This window comes from Eleutherodactylus coqui, chromosome 10, assembly GCF_035609145.1.
Source record: "Eleutherodactylus coqui strain aEleCoq1 chromosome 10, aEleCoq1.hap1, whole genome shotgun sequence".
NCBI lineage: Eukaryota > Metazoa > Chordata > Amphibia > Anura > Eleutherodactylidae > Eleutherodactylus > Eleutherodactylus coqui.
The window spans coordinates 103,093,283-103,115,665 of record NC_089846.1 but is presented as its reverse complement, the minus strand read 5'-3'; the positions used below and the strand labels follow the sequence as shown (position 1 = coordinate 103,115,665).

General features: G+C 46.7%; 1 protein-coding gene across 1 annotated transcript in view; it reads left to right on the top strand.

Moving 5' to 3' along the window:
- The window catches only part of LOC136580811 (ankyrin repeat and SOCS box protein 12-like), a 23,035-nt gene extending 1,249 nt beyond the window's left edge, over positions 1-21,786 (top strand). Inside the window, exons 2-3 of the mRNA XM_066581669.1 lie at positions 7,282-7,454; positions 17,727-21,786. Of these exons, the coding sequence (XP_066437766.1) occupies positions 7,282-7,454; positions 17,727-17,744 (191 nt within the window). The 3' untranslated portion in view covers positions 17,745-21,786. The remainder of the gene's footprint in view (positions 1-7,281; positions 7,455-17,726) is intronic.
- Positions 21,787-22,383: the final 597 nt, after the last annotated feature.

Here is a 22,383-nt window from a genome sequence, read left to right as displayed (position 1 = left end):
AAGTAATCTTCTGTGGGCGGCTGAGGACTGCAAGAAGCGTGTTGGAGCTCCGGAGAGCAGCAGGAAGGAGCTGGACTGAGCCTGCTAGGTAATGGTTTTGTTTTTATGTAATGCTGCTAGGGCTTATTTTCAGGGTACAGCTTATATTTCAAGCCCCTCGAATAATCAGGGTAATGCTTATTTTCAGGCTAGGTCTTATTATCAGAGGAAACAGGGTAGCTAGCTCTGATCACAGCAGTAGACTGATTACATGCCATGCTTACTGCAAGTCTAAACAGTCAGATGAAGGGGGTGGACTCCCTCCGATGCTTAATTATTACCGCCCCGTAATGCGATTATGGGGTGCCAATAGATTAGCTTGGTAGCCTGGAGCCTAGTCAAGGTTCTGAAAGGATTAAAATTTTATTTCCTTTTGGCCTCATGCCCACGGCCGAGTCAGATTCCCGCTGCTAGAATCTCGGAGGCCCCGGTATTAACCTCATACTTACCTATCGGCGTCTTCTCCCTCTGCTCTGTGATGTGCAGCTGGTGCACAGTCGTGCATGTGCAGAGCAGAGCCGGCACGTCATCGCTAATGTTTCTGTGTGAGCCTCACAGAGACTCACACAGAAATAGGACATACTGCGATTTAAATACCACGCGAGTTTTCACGAGGTCAAATCACGGCTGTCTGCATAGGATTGCATAAACGAATGCAATCCTCTGACAGCGTGCCACGGCGGAAATTCTGCGGGAAATATCGCCAAGGAATTTCCATCCGTGGGCATTGGGCCTTTCTCTCTTAAACACTGGCTCATCTATTCTTACCTGTTCTCTATCTGTATGCAAATTTCTCAGATAATGCAAAGTCCTTCCTGCAAAATACAAGATATCTTTTAACCCCTAAAGGACCAGATGCAATAAATATATGGCCTTTGGTCCTGGGCTTTAATCCCAGCCGATTGTACAGTATGGGATTAAAGCCTCTGCTCCTTCAATAAAGTAGTAGCAAATCAGGTCTTTAGCTGTCAGACTCAGCCCAGGAGCCTGAGGACAAGGGAGAAGCAGTTTTTAACTGCTTCTGCCTTCTCCTTTCCCGGGTACATAGTGCTTCCACTATGTGGCCTGACAATCATATGACCGCTGGATGCCCCTGTCACAGTAGAACTGCAGGGTCCTAGCAGACCCTGATTAGCTGTATATCCAAGGATGGGAACAAAAGTGCTTGTGTGAAAAAACTCCTGTTTATTATATAAAAATGTGCTCAATCACAGGAACATGCAGAGAACACGTTTCAGTTCTTACTTGAACCTTGTTCCCATCCTTTGATATATCATGTATAGAAAGCCACTGTGACCGGATGGCAAGTAAAGAGCTTGTGAGTATGCCTGTCAAATGGAACTGAGAGCAGAAGAGTGAAGAGAAAGGTGGGACTCCCTTTTTTTTCCTGATTAGCTGTGCCAGTGACTATTGTCACTACATGGGGATGTTTCTTATGCACCTTTAAATGTCCCAGCATCAGTGGAAAGGTGTGAAATAAAAAAAAAGACAATGTAAATGTTCCCCAGAGATCTTATCTGAAGTCATGGGGAATGAAGATGGTAAAAAATAGTTACAAAAGTAAGTTTAAAAAAATTCACAGGTTAAAATAAAAATATATACATTAAAAAAAAGACACACTACCGGCGCAAACCTACCGGCGCAAACCACTACCATATGCGCCCTGTAATTCAAAACTATACATATTATATATCAAAATGTTCAAAACAAAATGAGGAACCCATTCCTGTACTTTATTTTAGTGTAAATATAATAATTTAAAAAAATACAATTATAAATGTAAAAAATATATAATTTGTTTACTTTTTACTCTTAATAAAACTTACAGATGAAAAAAAAAGTCAGTGTAAAATCATATAATATGCTTCAGATAATAGATAATGCCAGGGCATACATTTATATACTATGGAGAAGTCCCCAAGTTGCACTTCTGTGTGTGGTCTGAAATGGTTGTCCTGACAATTGACTTGGTTATTTGCAATCCTAGTGCAATAAGGCACAAAAAAATGAAATAACACAAGCGGGCAAAAATTTTTCAAGTGGAGTGGGTTCATGTCTATTTGTATGTAAGTGAATGAGTAGACAAATACACATGGCGACCCACAGACAGTCGCTGCCTAGTCAGTGCCCTGATTATTAAATTCATAGATATCAAGCCTCACTGTACAATACAATAATGATGCAATACTGTACACTTAACCCCTTAACGACCAGCCCATTGCCTTTTTACGTCCTCCCGAAGAGGGCTTTATTCTCTGAGGACGTCAAAACATGCGTCCTGCAGAGAATAAAGCCCCTCGGGCTGTGGACGTGACAGCTCCATGCTGTCGGTGTCCGCAGATAGCCGACAGCATGGAGCTGTCATCCCGGGCTGGTCGGACACCCCCCCCCCCCCCGGCATTGCGATCGGCGCTATCCAATGGATAGCGCTGATCGCAAAAAAGTAAATAAAAGTGGTGAAAAAGTTAAAGATTCAGCTGCCCTGATGGATCGGAACCATCAGGGCAGCTGATAATACTCACCGAGGTCCGCCGCACGTCTCCCCGCTGTCCCGCCGCTCCGGGCCCCGAAGCCGGTCTTCTGCGCATGCGCGCCAGGCGGCATTACGTCAGCCGCATGCGCAGAAGACCTGGCGGCGCGGGAGATTTAAAATCTCCTGGCTCCCGACTCCTGTAGGTAGCCGGGAGCCAGGAGATGTCAGTTAAAATAAGTTAAAAATAAGGTCAGTTTCACCTCTCCTCAGATCCGCAGCGGTGTCCCGATGTCCCGGGACCCGAATCCCCGTCTGCGCATGCTCGCCCGATGATTGACATCGGGCGCGTGCACAGAGGGGCACGAGCCCCGGGAAATTTAAAATCCCTCTGCTCCTAGCTGCCATGTGTAGCCAGGAACAGAGTGATTATACCAGGGACATGAGCACTGTCATCCAATGGATGACAGTGATCATGTAAAGTAAAAAAAATGTAAAAAAGTAATAAAAAAAAATGTAAAAAAAAGTTTTAAAAAGTTAAAAAAAAGTGAAAAAAGCGTACGTTTCATCTCCTCTCACGGATCATATCCGTAAGGGAGGATGAAAGTACGTACATAAGGCCCCCGGATTTATCCGCGGACCTTATCACAGCTTCTGCGCACACGCCCGTCGCCAAAATGGTGGACGCATGCGCAAAAGCTGTGGATTGCCAGGATAATTTAAATTCTCCCTGCTCCTGGCTACAAAACGTAGCCAAGAGCATGGAGATTTCACGGGGGGCCGCGGTGAGCTGTTCCTGGTCAAGTGTTCGCCGTTATCCAATAATGGCGATCACGTAAAAGTGAAAAAAAATTTTGAAGTTTCATCCCCCCTCAACGATGCGATCGGTGAGATGAGATGGAACTTTTTACCCGAGGCCTGCGTATTTGCACCCCGACGCGATCCTCCTCCGTGAATGTTCCCGAATTCTGCACATGCGATTGCCGGCAAAAAGCCGGACACATGCGCAGGAGGCGGGGAGCGCAGTAAATTTAAAATCTCCTTGCTCCCAGTGATCAACGGTCGCAGAGAGCCTGGAGCAGTGACGGGTGACCTTGTTGAACGGTCGCCGGTCACGTGATAAAAAGGTAGCGATATACCTTAGGTCGGTCTCACATGACCGAATAGGAATTACGAATTCCGCATGCGTTTGATCCGCGGTAATACGCAGATCAATCGCATTGGATTACAAAATTCCGCTCACATTAGCGGGTTGGAATTGTGTAATCCACTCGCAGAAAAGAGAACGCAGCAGGTCCTATTTTACTGCGGATATCCGCAGCATAGAGCACATTGTGCTCCATGGTCGCGGATATACCCGCTGCCCATATGCAACTACGTTGTATACGGGCTGCGGGTACCCACGTCATCGCTAAGCGACGGTGCGGGAAATGCAAACAACAAAAAAGGTGCACTGCGCATGACCGCCTGTGTGAGTAGGCAGTTATGCGCAGTACATTACGCGGCCGTACGCAGGGTCACAGCCGGGCTCACAGATGAGATCCGCTGTGGGCCTCCGCAAGCGGATTCCGCCTACGGCTGCGTGAGCCCGGCGTTATTCAGACCGCTACCTGTAATACGTAATTTACAAGAAGCCCCGGGAACGTTCGCCTTTATGCAGTTCAAAAATCGTAATTTTTTCCTACTGCTTTGCTTAGAGCTATTCAAAAATTGTAGGGTTAAAATACACAGTACACCCCTAGATAAAATCGATAAGGGGTCTAGTTTTCAAAATGGGGTCATTTGTGGGGGTTCTCTATGGTTTTGGCCGCTCAAGAACTCTACAAGTGGGCAATGGCGCCTAAAAGGACTTCAAGCAAAATCTATGTTCTGAAAGCCACCGATTACTCCTTTAATTTTGGGCCCCGTTGTGCATGCGGACATAAGATTAGGACCACAATGAGTATATTTCTAAAAACAGCACAAACAGGGGTATCCATTTTGGGGTGCAAGTCTTCCTTTATACGTGTGCTGTACAAAAAAAGCTGTTTTTAAAATGACAGAATTGCCAAAAAAAACAAAAATCCAAATTTTTTCCTTTTTCTTTGCTTGAATTTATTCAAAAACTGTGGGGTCAAAATACGCAGTACACCCCTAGATAAATTCCTTAAGGGGTCTAGTTTTCAAAATGGGGTAATTTGTGGGGGTTCTCTATGGTATTGGGCGGTCAAGAACTCTACAAGTGGGCAATGGGGCCTAAAAGGACTTCAAGCAAAATTTGTGTTCTGAAAGCCACCGGTCGCTCCCTTCATTTTAGGCTCCGTTGTGTATCCAGACATAAGATTAGGGCCACAATGGGTATGTCTCTGAACACGGGACAAACAGGGGTATCCATTTTTGGGTGCAAGTCTTCATTCATATGTGTGCTGTACAAAAAAAGCTGTTTTTTAAATGACAGAATTGCCGAAAAAACAAAAATCACAATTTTTTCCTTTTGCTTGGTTTGAATTCATTCAAAAACTGTGGGGTCAAAATATGCAGTACACCCCTAGATAAATTCCTTAAGGGGTCTAGTTTTCAAAATGGGGTCATTTGTGGGGGTTTTCTATGGTTTTGGGCGCTCAAGAACTCTACATGTGTGCTATGGACTTCAAGCAAAATTTCTGTTTTGAAAGACACTGACTACTCCTTTCATTTTGGGCCCCTTTGTGGACTCAGATATAACAATAGGGCCACAATGGGTATATTTCTGAACACGGGGGTATCCATTTTGGGGTGTAAATCCTGATTTTCATGTAAACTATAGGAAAAAAATATGTCTTTAAAATGACAGATTTGCAAAAATATGAAATTTTACTTTTTCTCCTCTAAATTGTATTAATTCCTGAAAAAAAACCGTAGGGTCAAAATACTCATAACACCCCTCAGTAAATACACTAAGGTGTGTAGTTTTTAAAATGGGGTCATTTGGGGGGGTATCTATTATTCTGACACTCATGAGCCTTTCCAATCTTGGCTTGGTATAGGAAAACAAAGTGTTCCTCAAAATGCTAAAAAGTAATGTTAAATTTGTACGTCTCCTAAATGGTTAAAAAGAAGCGAAAGTTTTTCCAATGTGCGCCCAAAATAAAGTAAACGGGTGGAAATCTAAATCTTAGCAAAAATTTCTATATTATGTTTGCACATATTTAAGATATTGCAGTTGGAAATGTGAAAAAATGACGATTTTTTCAAACTTTTCCCAATTTTGGCATTTTTAATAAATAAACACAAATTCTATCGGTCTATTTTTTCTGCCTAAATGAAGTACAACATGTGGCGAAAAAACAGTGTCAGAATCGCTTGGATATGCAAAGCCTTTCTGGTGTTTTTCCATGTTAAAGTGACACATGTCAGATTTGCAAAAGTTGGCCTGGTCATTAAGGCGCAAACAGGCTTGGTCACTAAGGGGTTAAAGGGGTTGTCTGGTTACTGGACAACTCCACTTAAATAGGGCTAAAAGGGTTTAAAATAATAAACTGAAACATACTTACCTTTCCGTGATACCAGGATCCAGTGCTGCAGCCCCGCTGTGGTCCTGCTGATCGTTGTGATCCTTGACGTCACAGGAACTGAGGTGACCATTGTAGCCAATGAGAGATAACAGGACAACCCCTTTTTAGATTGTACTGTATTGTACACCTTAACAATTATGTAACACTGTAAACCTAAACAATCCACCTGTTAGGTCCAGCAGACCAAGGCGTCGTCCTGTCTTCTAAGTCTGTTTCTATATCTTCCAGCATTCACTGGGTTACTTTGTCTGTCTTCTTCCCCCAACCTGTGGGGATTTGCAATCAGCTTCCTATTTAAACCATTCAGACCTTACCCATAATGCTTGGTGTTGATGTTCATTCCCTGGGTGACTGCATGCAAGATGCTGGTGCAGCTATCCCGTCTGTATACAGTCTTATGTGTTGCCTTTACTAGTTTATATTGTGTCTTTGTGTGTTCCCAGTTCCCTGCATGTCTTTCTGCTTGGTTCTGTTTCTCTTTCTTTTTCCTGAATCTGTGACCTCTGCACAGTACTGGCTCAGTTTCCATCTTACATCCTCTCCTGCAAATCTGTGCAGCTTGGTACATCTGTCTTTGGTTTCCCATCCTCACCAGGTAGGTAGGGAGGTCTGGGAGCTTGGGCCTGGATTTCTCCACCACCAGGAGTATCAACAGGACGGGGATATCTAGTCGAGTACAGTGCACTCGCATGTCCTCAGTCTTCACCTCGGTGTCAGCTGAATATCCTGCCAGGTTGTTCCACTCGGCAGGGTGACACAGTGGATCCACCAAACACTTCGTAACACTGCCATACTGCAGACCAAGCAATGTTGCCGTAATGTACAAAGTGTAGAGAAGGTCAAGTAAAAATTAGATTTACTTATTTGATACAAAATGAAGACAATCTCTATGTGACATCTCATTTTTATACAGGCCTGAAGTCTAGGTCTGTATCAGGACCTTTAACCCTGTAACTGCCTCTTCTTTTGTATGCCCCAAGTATGATAGAAGGAAACCACTACAAAGAACATCAAATCTTTAAAAAAGAAAAACATACACAATAAAGATATTTAAAGACAAAACAGATTATTGGGTTTATACTCAGATTCCCATTATATGGATTATTGTCTCTCTGACTGAACACATTTTTCCTTCTTTGCGCTAATTCTGATATAATGTCTTCCTGTATAGATCGCTGTACTGTACAGTAGTGTCAGACTGCAATGTCATCCTGTACTCTGGTCTTATCTTCTGTCCAGCTCATCCAAGATCCCTGAAGTCTCAGTGTCGTATTGCCATAAGAAGGCGGCTGAAACAAGTGGGGAAGCTTCATCTCATCCATCAGCTAGAAATCCCTGATGAGCTGGTGAAATACTTACAGCACCACAATCTGCTGTTCGGCCCACAAGAGCCCGTACATTGTATCCGTGATGTAATAATGGAAAACTTTAATCTTATAAGATAAATTTAAGGACGGCGCTCCAATGAACACATTAGTATACAAATAGATGATGGTAATGGTGGTAGTAGAAATCTCACCTATGGCCAAGTTAAAAAAATTGACCATAGGCTAATATAGATGACCTTATTAGGATAGAGAGTGAGCTGTTCAAGATTTTTTGTATCCACCGAAGTAGAGAGAAAACGGCTCAAGACACCAGAAAGTGTATAAAACAATGCAGGAAGGACAAAGTTAAATGGCAAACAGAAAGACTTATGCTCAGTAGAAACTCTGATACAGGTCTCAAAATGGTATAGAAAGGATAAGGAAGGATACCTTACTATTGTTATAGATTGGTACTAATTAGAGATGAGCGAGCGTACTCGTCCGAGCTTGATGCTCGTTCGAGTATTAGGGTGTTCGAGATGCTCGTTACTTGAGACGAGCACCACGCGATGTTCGAGTTACTTTCACTTTAATCTCTGAGACATTTGCGCGCTTTTCTGGCCAATAGAAAGACATGGAAGGCATTACAACTTCCTCCTGTGACGTTCCAGCCCTATACCACCCCCCTGCAGTGAGTGGCTGGGGAGATCAGGTGTCACCCGAATATTAAAATCTGCCCCGCCCGCGGCTCGCCACAGATGCATTCTGACATAGATCAGGGAAAGTGCTGCTGATGCTGCTGCTGCTATAGGGAGAGTGTTAGGAATTATTTTAGGCTTGAAGAACCCCAACGGTCCTTCTTAGGGCCACATCTGACCGTGTGCAGTTCTGTTGAGGCTGCTTTTAGCAGCGTTGCACAATTTTTTTTTTTGTATATCGGGCGTGCAGACCATTGCGTCCTCAGTCTGCAGTCATTTTATAGAGTATAGGGGCAGTACTGGTGAGGCAGGGACAGTGGGAAAGGTGAAAGAGATATACTGTCTATATAGGCAGTGGGCTTTTTCAAAAAAATTGGGAAAAAATACTATATTTGGGCTGCCTGTGACCGTCTTCAGTGTACTGCGTGTCTGCTGGGGGTAGTAGTCCTAATTAATACGCAGCTAAGCATTACAGCAGGCTTGCGCAAAATTGCTTCCTGGCTCTGCTGTGCCCATTACATCACCGCCGTCATAGCGCCAGAGGGAAACAGTATACATAATATACGCTGCATACAGAATCTGTCTGGTGTTTCAGCTCACCATTTAAAAAAATAGAAGCAAAATACTTAAGGCCTACCACTGCCCTTTGGCCACTTGACTGCTTCTGCGCTATGAATTCCACTAGCTCAGTGATACGCACCTACGTCTCACTACAGGCATGCGCAAAATTGTTTCCTGGCTCTGCTGTGCATTCCGTAAGCGAAGTCAGCCTCCAACCACAGACCAATAAGCGGCACATTTAATTACAGCGTTCTGTTTCTGCTGTACTTGTAATACACCAGAGAGGTAGGGGTAGGCCTAGAGGACGTGGACGCGGCCGAGGACGCGGAGGCCCAAGTCAAGGTGTGGGCACAGGTCGAGCTCCTGATCCAGGTGTATCGCAGCCGACTGCTGCGGGATTAGGAGAGAGGCACGTTTCTGGTGTCCCCAGATTCATCTCACAATTAATGGGTCCACGCTGTAGACCTTTATTAGAAAATGAGCAGTGTGAGCAGGTCCTGTCGTGGATGGCAGAAAGTGCATCCAGCAATTTATCGACCACCCAGACTTCTACGCCGTCCACTGCTGCAACTCTGAATCCTCTGGCTGCTGCTCCTCCTTCCTCCCAGCCTCTTCACTCCATTACAATGACACATTCTGAGGAGCAGGCAGACTCCCAGGAACTGTTCTTGGGCCCCTGCCCAGAATGGGCAGCAATGGTTCCTCTCCCACCGGAGGAGTTTGTCGTGACCGATGCCCAACCTTTGGAAAGTTCCCGGGGTCCGGGGGATGAGGCTGGGGACTTCCGGCAACTGTCTCAAGAGCTTTCAGTGGGTGAGGAGGACGATGACGATGAGACACAGTTGTCTGTCACTCAGGTAGTGGTAATTGCAGTAAGTCCGAGGGAGGAGCGCACAGAGGATTCGGAGGAAGAGCAGCTGGACGATGAGGTGACAGACCCCACCTGGTTTGCTAAGCCTACTGAGGACAGGTCTTCAGAGGGGGAGGCAAGTGCAGCAGTAGGGCAGGTTGGAAGAGGCAGTGCGGGGGCCAGGGGTAGAGGCAGGGCCAGACCGAATAATCCACCAACTGTTTCCCAAAGAGCCCCCTCGCGCCATACCACCCTGCAGAGGCCGAGGTGCTCAAAGGTGTGGCAGTTTTTCACTGAGAGTGCAGACGACCCACGAACTCTGGTGTGCAAGGTTTGTCACACCAAGATCAGCCGTGGAGCCACCACCACCAGCCTCACCACCACCAGCATGCGCAGACATATGATGGCCAAGCACCCCACAGGGTGGGACAAAGGCCGTTCACCGCCTCCGGTTTGCACCACTGCCTCACCCCCTGTGCCCCAACCTGCCACTGAGATTCAACCCCCCTCTCAGGACACAGGCACTACCATCTCCCGGCCTGCACCCACACCCTCACCTCTGCTGTCCTCGGCCCCATCCAGCAATGTCTCTCAGCGCAGCGTCCAGCCGTCCCTAGCGCAACTGTTAGAGCGCAAGCGGAAGTACGCCGCCACGCACCCACACGCTCAAGCGTTAAACATGCACATAGCCAAATTGATCAGCCTGGAGATGCTGCCGTATAAACTTGTGGAAACGGAGGCTTTCAAAAACATGATGGCGGCGGCCCCGCGCTATTCGGTTCCCAGTCGCCACTACTTTTCCCGATGTGCCGTCCCAGCCCTGCACGACCACGTCTCCCGCAACATTGTACGCGCCCTCACCAACGCGGTTACTGCCAAGGTAAACCTAACAACGAACACGTGGACAAGCACAGGCGGGTAGGGCCACTATATCTCCCTCATGGCACATTGGGTGAATTTAGTGGAGGCTGGGGCCGAGTCAGAGCCTGGGACCGCTCACGTCCTACCCACCCCCAGAATTGCGGGCCCCAGCTCGGTGCTGGTATCTGCGGCGGTGTATACTTCCTCCACTAAACCACCCTCCTCCTCCTACGCAACCTCTGTCTCGCAATCAAGATGTGTCAGCAGCAGCACGTCGCCAGCAGTCGGTGTCACGCTGCGTGGCAGCACAGCGGTGGGCAAGCGTCTACAGGCCGTGCTGAAACTACTCAGCTTAGGAGAGAAGAGGCACACGGCCCACGAACTGCTGCAGGGTCTGACAGAGCAGACCGACCGCTGGCTTTTGCCGCTGAGCCTCCAACCGGGCATGGTCGTGTGTGACAACATCCGTAACCTGGTGGCGGCTCTGCAGTTCGGCAGCCTCACGCACGTGCCATGCCTGGCCCACGTCTTTAATTTGGTGGTTCAGCGCTTTCTGAAAAGCTACCCATGCTTATCAGACCTGCTCGGAAAGGTGCGCCGGCTCAGCGCACATTTCCGAAAGTCCAAGACGGACGCTGCCACTCTGCGCACCCTGCAACATCGGTTTAATCTGCCAGTGCACCGACTGCTGTGCGACGTGCCCACACGGTGGAACTCTACGCTCCACATGTTGGCCAGGCTCTATGAGCAGCGTAGAGCTATAGTGGAATACCAACTCCAACATGGGCGGCGTAGTGGTAGTCAGCCTCCTCAATTCTTACAGAAGAGTGGGCCTGGTTGGCAGACATCTGCCAGGTCCTTGGAAACTTTGAGGAGTCTACCCAGATGGTGAGCGGCGATGCTGCAATCATTAGCGTCACCATTCCTCTGGTATGCCTCTTGAGAAGTTCCCTGCAAAGCATAAAGGCAGACGCTTTGCGCTCGGAAACGGAGGCGGGGGAAGACAGTATGTCGCTGGATAGTCAGAGCACCCTCATGTCTATATTTCAGCACGTTGAGGAGGAGGAGGAGGGGGAGGAGCATGAGGAGGAGGGGGAAGAGACAGCTTGGCCCACTGCTGAGGGTACCCATGCTGCTTGCCTGTCATCCTTTCAGCGTGTATGGCCTGAGGAGGAGGAGGATCCTGAAAGTGATCTTCCTAGTGAGGACAGCCATGTGTTGCGTACAGGTACCCTGGCACACATGGCTGACTTCATGTTAGGATGCCTTTCTCGTGACCCTCGCGTTACACGCATTCTGGCCACTACGGATTACTGGGTGTACACACTGCTCGACCAACGGTATAAGGAGAACCTTTCCACTCTCATACCCGAAGAGTAAAGGGGTTTGAGAGTGATGCTATACCACAGGACCCTGGCGGACAAACTGATGGTAAAATTCCTATCCGACAGCGCTAGTGGCCGAAGGCGCAGTTCAGAGGGCCAGGTAGCAGGGGAGGCGCGGAGATCAGGCAGGGGAACACTCTCCAAGGGCTTTGCCAGCTTTATGGCTTCCCAGCAAGACTGTGTCACCGCTCCCCAGTCAAGGCTGAGTCGGCGGGAGCACTGTAAAAGGATGGTGAGGGAGTACGTAGCCGATCGCACTACCGTCCTCCGTGACGCCTCTGCCCCCTACAACTACTGGGTGTCGAAGCTGGACACGTGGCCTGAACTCGCGCTGTATGCCCAGGAGGTGTTTGCTTGTCCTGCGGCTAGCGTCTTGTCAGAGAGGGTGTTTAGTGCAGCTGGGGGAATCATCACGGATAAGCGTACCCGCCTGTCAACCGACAGTGCTGACAGGCTTACACTCATAAAGATGAACAAAGCCTGGATTTCCCCAGACTTCTCTTCTCCACCAGCGGACAGCAGCGCTACCTAAACAATACGTAGGCTGCACCCGCGGATGGAAGCATCGTTCTCTATCACCATCAAAAACGGGGACCTTTTAGCTTCATCAATCTGTGTATTATATTCATCCTCCTCCTCCTGCTCCTCCTCCTGAAACCTTACGTAATCACGCTGAACGGGCAATTTTTCTTAGGCCCACAAGGCTCAGTCATATTACTTTTGTAAACAATGTTTATACGTTTCAATTCTCATTAAAGCGTTGAAACTTGCACCTGAACCAATTTTTATTTTAACTGGGCTGCCTCCAGGCCTAGTTACAAATTAAGCCACATTAACCAAAGCGATTAATGGGTTTCACCTGCCCTCTTGGTTGGGCATGGGCAATTTTTCTGAGGTACATTAGTACTGTTGGTACACCAATTTTTTTGGGCCCTCGCCTACAGTGTAATCCTAGTAATTTTTATGGGCTTCGCCTGCACTCATGCTACAGCAAGGTGTGTGGGGTTGGCCTACACTTTTGCTACATAAATGTAACTGGGGCCTTGTCTATACTGCAACTACTGAAATGTGAAAGAGACTGTTATCTCCCTAAACTGCTGCAACGGGAATGTTACTGTGGCCTGTCTTGACTGCTACTATTACTGAAATGGAACTAAGACTGTGCTCCCCCTATACTGCTGCTAGTGATATGTTACTGGGGCCTGTCTGGACTGCTACTACTACTGAAATGGAACTAATACTGCGCTCCCCCTATAATGCTGCTAGTGATATGTTACTGGGGCCTGTCCCTAATGCTACCACTGAAATGTAACTAATTCTGGGCTCTACCTATACCGCTGCTAATGCTATGTCACTGGGGTGTGGAAACGGAGGCTTCCCAAAGACATGATGGTGGCGAGGCCATTTCCCACCAACGCGGTTACTGTTAAGGTGCATATAACCACGGACACGTGGAGAGGACACGTAGTGCCTCAAAAACATCCCCCTCCTCCTCCAACAATGAAAACATTCTTGGCAAATACCTTTGCATTGGTCCGTCTGGTGGCAGTCCAAGAATTTAACCGACACAACAAGAGAGCCCCCCCACCATCCCCCCGCCACGGCCCACTTAATCCTGGCCACATTCCGAAAACCAACTAAATAAAACCGCGCTACTAGGTCCGTAGTCGCCACCACATTCCCACCAACGCGGTTACTGTTAAGGTACATATTACCACTCTGACTGTGGCATGCACTGTGGGCCGAAGCACACCTGTATTGTATGTGACGTTAGCTCTGCTGAGCAGGGCACTGCAATGGGATACATTTATGTACCGCCGATGGGTTCCAGGGAGCCACCCATGCTGTGGGTCCACAGGGACTTCACATTAGGGATTTGTACCTGCCAGTGTCTATGTATTAAAAATCAGACTGGGGCATGCAGTGTGGGCCGAAGCCTACCTGCATGTAATCTGACGTTAGCTTTGCTGTCCAGGGCACTGCAATGGGATATATTTATGTACCGCCGGTGGCTTCCTGGGACCCACCCATGCTGTCGGTTCAAACGGAGTTGTAACTGCATGTGTCTACTTCTAAAGAACCCCAGTCTTACTGGGGCATGCAGTGTGGGCCGAAGCCCACCTGCATTAAACCTGACGTTACCTCAGCTGTGCTGGGCACTGCAATGGGATTTATTTATGTACCGCCGGTGGGTTCCAGGGAGCCACCCATGCTGTGGGTCCATGGGGACTTCACAATAGGGAGTTGTACCTGCCTGTGTCTACATATAAAAAAACCCCAGTGTGACTGGGGCATGCAGTGTGGGCCGAAGCCCACCTGCATGTAATCTGACGTTAGCTCTGCTGTCCAGGGCACTGCAATGGGATACATTTATGTACAGCCGGTGGGTTCCAGGGAGCCACCCATGCTGTGGGTCCACAGGGACTTCACATTAGGGATTTGTACCTGCGAGTGTCTATGTATTAAAAACACAGGTCAGACTGGGGCATGCAGTGTGGGCCGAAGACCACCTGCATTTAATCTGACGTTACCTCAGCTGTGCTGGGCAATGCAGTGGGATATATTTATGTACCGCTGATGGCTTCCTGGAACCCACCTATTCTGTCGGTCCACACGGAGTTGTAACTGCATGTGTCTACTTATAAAGAACCCCAGTCTGACTGGGGCATGCAGTGTGGGCGGAAGCCCACCTGCATGTAATCTTACGTTAGCTTTGCTATCCAGGACACTGCAATGGGATATATTTATGTACCGCCGGTGGCTTCCTGGGACCCACCCATGCTGTCGGTCCACACGGAGTTGTAACTGCATGTGTCTACTTATAAAGAACCCCAGTCTGACTGGGACATGCAGTGTGGGCCGAAGCCCACCTGCATTAAACCTGACGTTACCTCAGCTGTGCTGGGCACTGCAATGGGATTTATTTATGTACCGCCGGTGGGTTCCAGGGAGTCACCCATGCTGTGGGTCCACACGGACTTCACAATAGGGAGTTGTACCTGCCTGTGTCTATGAACTAAAAACCCCGGTCAGGTTGGGGCATGCAGTGTGGGCTGAAGCCTACCTGCATTAAACCTGACGTTACCTCAGCTGTGCTGGGCACTGCAATGGGATATATTTATGTACCGCCAGTGGCTTCCTGGGACCCACCCATGCTGTCGGTCCACACGGAGTTGTAACTGCATGTGTCCACTTCTAAAGAACCCCAGTTTGACTGGGGCATGCAGTGTGGGCCGAAGCCCACCTGCATTAAACCTGACGTTACCTCAGCTGTGCTGGGCACTGCAATGGGAATTATTTATGTACCGCCGGTGGGTTCCAGGGAGCTACCCATGCTGTGGGTCCACAGGGACTTCACAATAGGGAGTTGTACCTGCCTGTGTCTACTTATAAAAAACCCCAGTGTGACTGGGGCATGCAGTGTGTGCCGAAGCCCACCAGCATTTAATCTGACGTTAGCTCTGCTGTCCAGGGCACTGCAATGGGATACATTTATGTATAGCCAGTGGGTTCCAGGGAGCCACCCATGCTGTGGGTGCACACGGAATTCCCATTGCGGAGTTGTACCTGCCTGTGACTATTTATAAAAAACCCCGGTCTGACTGGGGCATGCAGATACCTTGACAGAATGAATAGTGTGTGGCACATGGGTTCCCCATTGCTATGCCCACGTGTGCAGCTCCTGATAGAGGTGGCACAGGATTGGATTTCTCATTGCTTCTGTACAGCATTATGGGCTATCGTCCCGCCCCTTTTAAAGAGGGTCGCTGCCTGGCCCTGCCAACCCTCTGCAGTGTGTGCCTCCGGTTCCTCCTCATGGCAGACGCACTTATAAATAGACATGAGGGTTGTGTGGCTATAAGGCCAGCGTGTGGCATGAGGGCAGCTGAAGGCTGCGCAGGGACACTTTGGTGTGCGCTGTGGACACTGGGTCGTGCGGGGGGGTTGGGCAGCATGTAACCCAGGAGAAGTGGCAGCGGTGTGTCCCGCAGGCAGTGATTGTGCTTGGTTGGAGGTAGTGTGGTGCTTAGCTAATGTGTGCCTTGCTAATGAGGGTTTTTCAGAAGTAAATATTGTTGGGAGGGGTGGGGGCACTCTTGCCGCTATTGTGGCTTAATAGTGGGACCTGGGAACTTGAGATGCAGCCCAACATGTAGCCCCTCGCCTGCCCTATCCGTTTCTGTGTCGTTCCCATCACTTTCTTGAATTTCCCAGATTTTCACAAATAAAAACCTTAGCGAGCATCGGCGATATACAGAAATGCTTGGGTCGCCCATTGACTTCAATGGGGTTCGTTACTCGAAACGAACCCTTGAGCATAGCGAAAAGTTAGTATCGAGTAACGAGCACCCGAGCATTTTGGTGCTCGCTCATCTCTAGTACTAATATAACTAATGATGAATCTCCTCCCCCTTCCTGATTAGTAGGTATAAGGCCTGCGGCCTGGACATGCACGGAAGAATCACACTGAAACCTGCTGTTCAGCTAAATGAAATTTCTTTATTCTAATCAAGTTGCATTGGGTTTTATAGACAGTGGGCATGGTTAATACGTCATGAAGTACGAATCTGCAGCTGATTGGTTCGGGGGGCTGACCTTACCGAGTATGCTCACTCATCTCTAGTCACAACACATCTTGTTGAAACAGCACCTCTCTATATCGTCTGCCATACTGCGCCATTACATATCAACATACTCATTTTACGTACCATCATCCACTTAACATCATAACTACATAACAACATTATAAGAACTTTCCTGCCAGACCTTGTATTCACCCGTTACCCATACTATGGCGTCATAACTACAATAATGATATCACAGTCCCAGTGAGTCCTCATTCCCCACCATGGTCAGGGATTTTATGTAGTCTCAAGGGTAGCAATAAATTCATGCTTGCTCAATGCACCTTTGGCCATTCGCTTTTGCTTCTATCTTCATCTGCACTAAATTTGATGTACACACCTATCGAAGCCTCCGACAGGTGCTTGTGGGAAGGGAGCCTCCCTCTCCTTTCACACAATGTAAGGACCATTGCTTTAATGGTCCAAATAGTTCATCTTTGGCTCCCGAGTCATCAAGGCATCTGGTAGTTGCTACCTCTGAGCCTTGATAGTCCCTATGAATGGCCTCTGCCAATTCCTTGGCTTTGCTGGTTCCTTCTATTACTGCCACTGCTGCCCCTTAACGAATCTTGCTGCTGCTCACTCTTACTGTTTCCTCACTCTATTCTTGTGACACAGCTTTAAATCTTTTTATAGAACACTTCTGGAGGCTTTGGACTCATCCTCCAAGGAGTGGGGCTTAGCACTGTACTCATCAGAGCTTCCATGCGCTGTCCCTGCTCGTTATACAACTCATTCTCATGCACAGCCTCCTTAGCAGGAGCAAAACAGGCGCATGGAAGGCTGGACTCCTCCTCAATCAAGAGTCCCTCCATGGGGTGGAGCATAACACTAAGGCTTCAAAGCTGCCATTCTGAGCAGCTGCTGCAGCTGTAGTGGTGGGAAGGAAGACATTCTCCCCACACATTATAACCACATTTAAAGAGAAATAAAAAGGTTGTAGATTTTAAATTTTGGGATCCCTAATGAGGTTTTCCAAGTAAAAACAAAAAAAGTGGAAAGTGGGCAGGAAATGTTTAAAATAAAAAACTAAGGTGAGCTCACCATTCTGATACCCCGCTAGTTCAGTGCCATTAGTCTTGTTTATTTGCATACCAGCCTGATGTTTGGTAAGCACAGAAGAAGTAATTGCCTGCAGCAGTCACATTTGTATGTCGAAGAGAGGGGTTCATTCAAAAAATTGTTTAGGGGCCCAGGCTTTTCTAGTTATGTCCTTTGGTAACACTGTAAAATAATTTATTTCTAGGGGCACAGTTATTATATTTTATTTTTGGGGGCACAGTGGATGCTATAATATATTTCTGGGGCACAATGAATAGAGCTGTTTTCAGGTGACACAGTATGTGGTGCTATTGTTTCCAGAGGAGCCTAACATGTCTGTGTTGTTAATTCTACAGAGAAAAGCATATGAATAAAAGAAGTCATGAAGATCTGGACGAAATGGAAAAGAAAATTAACAAATTCAAAGTACATCATCCATGAGTCAGTGACATTGTGCATTCTGTCTTTGGCTGCGTCCTATCAGTATCATTGTGTTCATGTGTGAGGGCCACACAGCCATTCTAGTTTGTAAAATTACAACTCTCAGTATATTCTTATCATTGTTCAGGTCATACTGGAAGCTGTAGTTTCATATGGTAAAAGCCTTCATAGCACACAATAGATTGGCAACATTAGTGTGGTATACCCAAGCATTTTTGGCAAACCAAGTATACAACAGGACTTGATCCCACCATCTTTTACTCTGTCTCATTTTCAGTCTCTTTTGTGTTCTCTCTCTTCCTCTTCTGCTTTATCTATCCTTGTTTTAAGAAGACACTAACTTTTCCGACAACTTATGCTCATCTCCCCGTGTACACACTGACTGCAGATCTGAGACAGTGTGAGAGCAGGGGAACAGCCTTTAAAGACAGCCTGTCGCACATAGCTAAGAAGACATCCAAAAGTCCTACTTGCTAAAGAAGCTGAATGCCTAACAACAGATTGATGGTTGATTGCAGGGGCTGGCACTTTAGACATGATTGACTGTTGTAAGATAGAAAAACTTTTAATGAAAGTATATTACAAGATTGATGATACACACAAGCTATCAGGTGAGAACAAATTCTCTTAAAAGTTAGTGTCCCTTTACGTTCTATCTTGCTATAGATTAGCCACCCCCTCTAGATTGGCTACCCCCAAAAAAGGCCACTGCCATTAGATGTGATAGTCTCTACCAGATTGATATCTCTGGTGGAAGGGTCCCTTCTGAAGTGGCAGCATCTTCTCTACTTGTCAGAAAAGGTGCTAAGGAAGTGAGAAGAGAGTGGGACAGCGTTACTGCAATTGTACTTGCTCAGTATCTCTTTTATTTTTGTTGGCCAACCCCTTTATGCTCTCCGCGATCCCCGATATCATAAACCCTAAATAGGCATGTGAAAGGGGATATCCAAAATGGTCTACCCTTAAGGAATTAAAATGTAACAATGTTCCGGGTAACTTCTTATTTGTTTCTTCTTTTTTGGTTTCAGATCACTTTACTTATACTGTATGAAATTACCAATACGGATGTATGTGTTTATTTTTAAATTATGGGGTTATATCTTTATATATAAACGCGAAAGCTCTCACTGACTGACTGTTTGACTCGCCAGCAATTCTCTAACGTCCCGGTGTCGTACAAATGTGAAATTTGGCGCGATCATTCTTTTGGTCCTAAATAGGAAATTAAAGGGGTCACAACTTGATTATTCAATGCTAAGTGCAAAAGTATTGGCACCCCTGTGTAATGTACCCAATCTAATTCTCTAACTTCCCGGTGTCCTAAAAAAGTTAAATTTAATATAACCATTCTTTAGGTCCTAAATAGGAAAAGTCGGTTACAACTTGATTATTCAATTCTAAGCACCAAGTAAGTGACCCCCTATGTAATGTAAGTAATAACACACATCTGCAACACCCCAGAGGGGTGCCCCTCGGCACCTGGCTAAAGTTTTGGGAGGGTTAAGTGCTGACGTGTGATGGTGGCACTTACCATGCTCGGGTCCCATAGGGATGACACGCTGCCAAGGTCAGTGTAGATTACCAGCCAAGCTTCGACACTCCTTTGGCAAAGAGTGCCAATAAAGGGGATGAGGGGGTTTGTAGTAGATATCACTCGTGATGCCACCATTCCCACACACCGTTATTCTATGCGACAGAGTAATAAACACAGAGACTTGTGTTTAGTACCTCGGGTCCTTAGGAACGGATAAGACTCGGTATGACTTTTACTTGAAATAAACTTGAATAGCAGGCAATGCATGCACAATTCACTTTTAGCAAAAAGACAGGCCAAAACTCAGAGGTAGGGAGCATGCACAGGATCAATACAGCTCTATAGTCCATGTTATATATATATGTCTGGATTGGGGGCACTCCAGATGAGGTAAGGGGGTAGGGGTCACTCCGCATACACGCTGACAAGAACACTTATTCAAGAAGGCTTAGCCAATAAAGTACCTCTGTGTGGTGATCCTAACTGACGGACGGCCGCACAGGAAAAACGCCTGTATTGTGAGTAGGTACCTGTTTTAGCAACCTGGGGTAGTGCGCTCTCTCTGTTTCTGGAACTCACTTCTCTCACATCCATCTCCAGATGCTATGAGATGTTGCTCTTCCTCCTCCATCTTCACCTACATCGAAGCTAAAGGTGCTTTCATGCAGCCCTGTGTTAGCACTCTCTCCTCCTGAAAATGGACTCCTTTCCTGCTCTCAGACACTCACATTAATACCTTCACTTATACTACATGACACAAGAGAATAGATACATTCAGCAGACAGTCATTACTTACTGAGTAAGGAGTGCATATAGATGTATCCTCTCACCATGCAGGTAGCTGACTACCAAATGGAGGAGCGAATAACACCTGTGCAGGACACCGCTAAGACAGCCACTCACACTGCCTCTTGATATAGAGGGGGGTGGCTGCTTAGTGTATACTTCCACACATAGTGGATACAAAGTGCCAGACCATTCTGATATAGGTTGTTCACCATGCAGACCAGCAACCTATTAATGACGCCATAATAATTTAGCGGGTTACCCTGCACTTCCATCAGTGAACCGCATTGGTACTGCCACCCTGGGCTCCCCCTGAAGTCTTAACCCCTTAATGACACGGCCCTTTTTTTTCCATTTTCGTTTTTTCCTCCCCCCTTTAAAAAATGATAACTCCGTTATTTATCCATCGATGTCACTGTACGAAGGCTTGCTTTTGTGGGACAAGTTGTAGTTTTTTAATGGTGCTATTTAAAGTACCATATAAGTGTAGTTAAATGAAAAACAAAACGACATTCCGCCATCTTTCAGTGCGTCTTGTTTCTACGGCATACATACCCCGACGCTCAAGGATGTAAATATACGTCCTTGAGCGGGAAGGGGTTAAAGCCACGCTGCATGTGAATGATAGATAATAAATGCAAGTCATTAATCACAGAAAACAGCCATTACTTACTGAGTAAGGAGTGCATATAGATGCATCCTCTCACCATGCCGGTAGCTGACTATCACTACCACATGACACAAGAGAATAGATACATTCAGCAGACAGAGCTGACCGGAAAAGATTTTATTACAGTTAACCCTTCAGACGCTGCAGCTGTGCAACCCACATATAGAAAATGACATGACAGCTTTGCACAGTGCATCCACATGAGACAAAACATTTATGACATTATGGAGGGGACCAGGATGATGTTCGGGGCCACTACACATCTGTACCGCACAAATATGAAATTTAGTACAACCGTTCTTTAGGTCGTAAATAGGAAAATTAAAGGGGTCACAACTTGATTATTCAATTCTAAGCGCGAAAGTCACCCCCTATGTAATGTAACTAATAACACAGATCTGTATCGCACAAACCTGAAATTTGGCGCAACCATTCTTTCTTGTTTTTTTGTGTATCCAATATATTCACTTTCTTATATGTAAATATGATGAAACTTTCCATTCTCTAAACTCCTATAGATGCAAGCAGAAGCTAGCATTTAACATTTGGCAAGAACGCTCTATTTCCAGATTCTTAGTAACTTTAGCAGGGGTAAAATCAGACATAAACAACCAGTCTGAAGCAGTACCGTTTTTAGCTACCGCAATAATAACCAAAGCAGTTTTACTGGAAACTTATGCAAATAACATGGGAAATGTATGCAATTAATAGTTCAAGCTGTAACCTCCAATCATATCGGAGCAACCACATGTGGATCCAAGACAACCCACTCATCTCGTCCTGCCCTCTCCGGACAGATACCACGTGACGGGCAATAACAGATGACCGGATGATGGAAGAATTTCAAGATGCTTATCCAATAATTAAACAATACATTGTATCTATGTAATCTTTGACCTGCCCAGATGGGCAGATATGTTAAACTCTTTAAAAGAGGCTGCGCCCCCACAAATAAAGCAGAATTGGGAAGTTTATACATGCTGAACCTGTGTCAGTGTGAAATCTTCTTATGCGCATAACCAATTCATAATTAATCTGAAAGGGTGCAAACATTCCTATTTGAGTAGGCCGTGGACTCACAAAGGAAATCTACGACAGTTGGTGGCCCGTACGGGGAGTGGTCGATAGAATCTGAAGACGATCGGAAACAAGGCGTGGACATAGGCAATCTTGGACTTGGCGCGCCCAACAAATCATCAGAACACGGTAAGATAAATTATCTATACCTGTGTGGCTGACTCCAAGCTCGCCTATGTGCCATGTCAAGGCCGATCGATTTGGATCCGCGTGTCAGGTATTTTAAGTCTCGACCACGTAACATAACCTGTTATAAGAACATGCCTGCTGTTTTGAGAGTACTGGTTAACTGGTGACGTCAACAGACTGTCCCAGGAAGGTCCTGTGCAGGGACTTCATATCCTAGGAAGGCCTGTTTGTCAGCCTTGGGAGGACTGCAAGGTAGCCTGTTGCAGAGACTCAACTCCTGCAAGGCCTGTTTGTAGGGCCTGGAAGGGAGAGAGACTGCCAGAGAGAGTCTGATAAGGGATGTCCGCTCCTGCAAGGCCTGTTTGTAGGGGCCGGG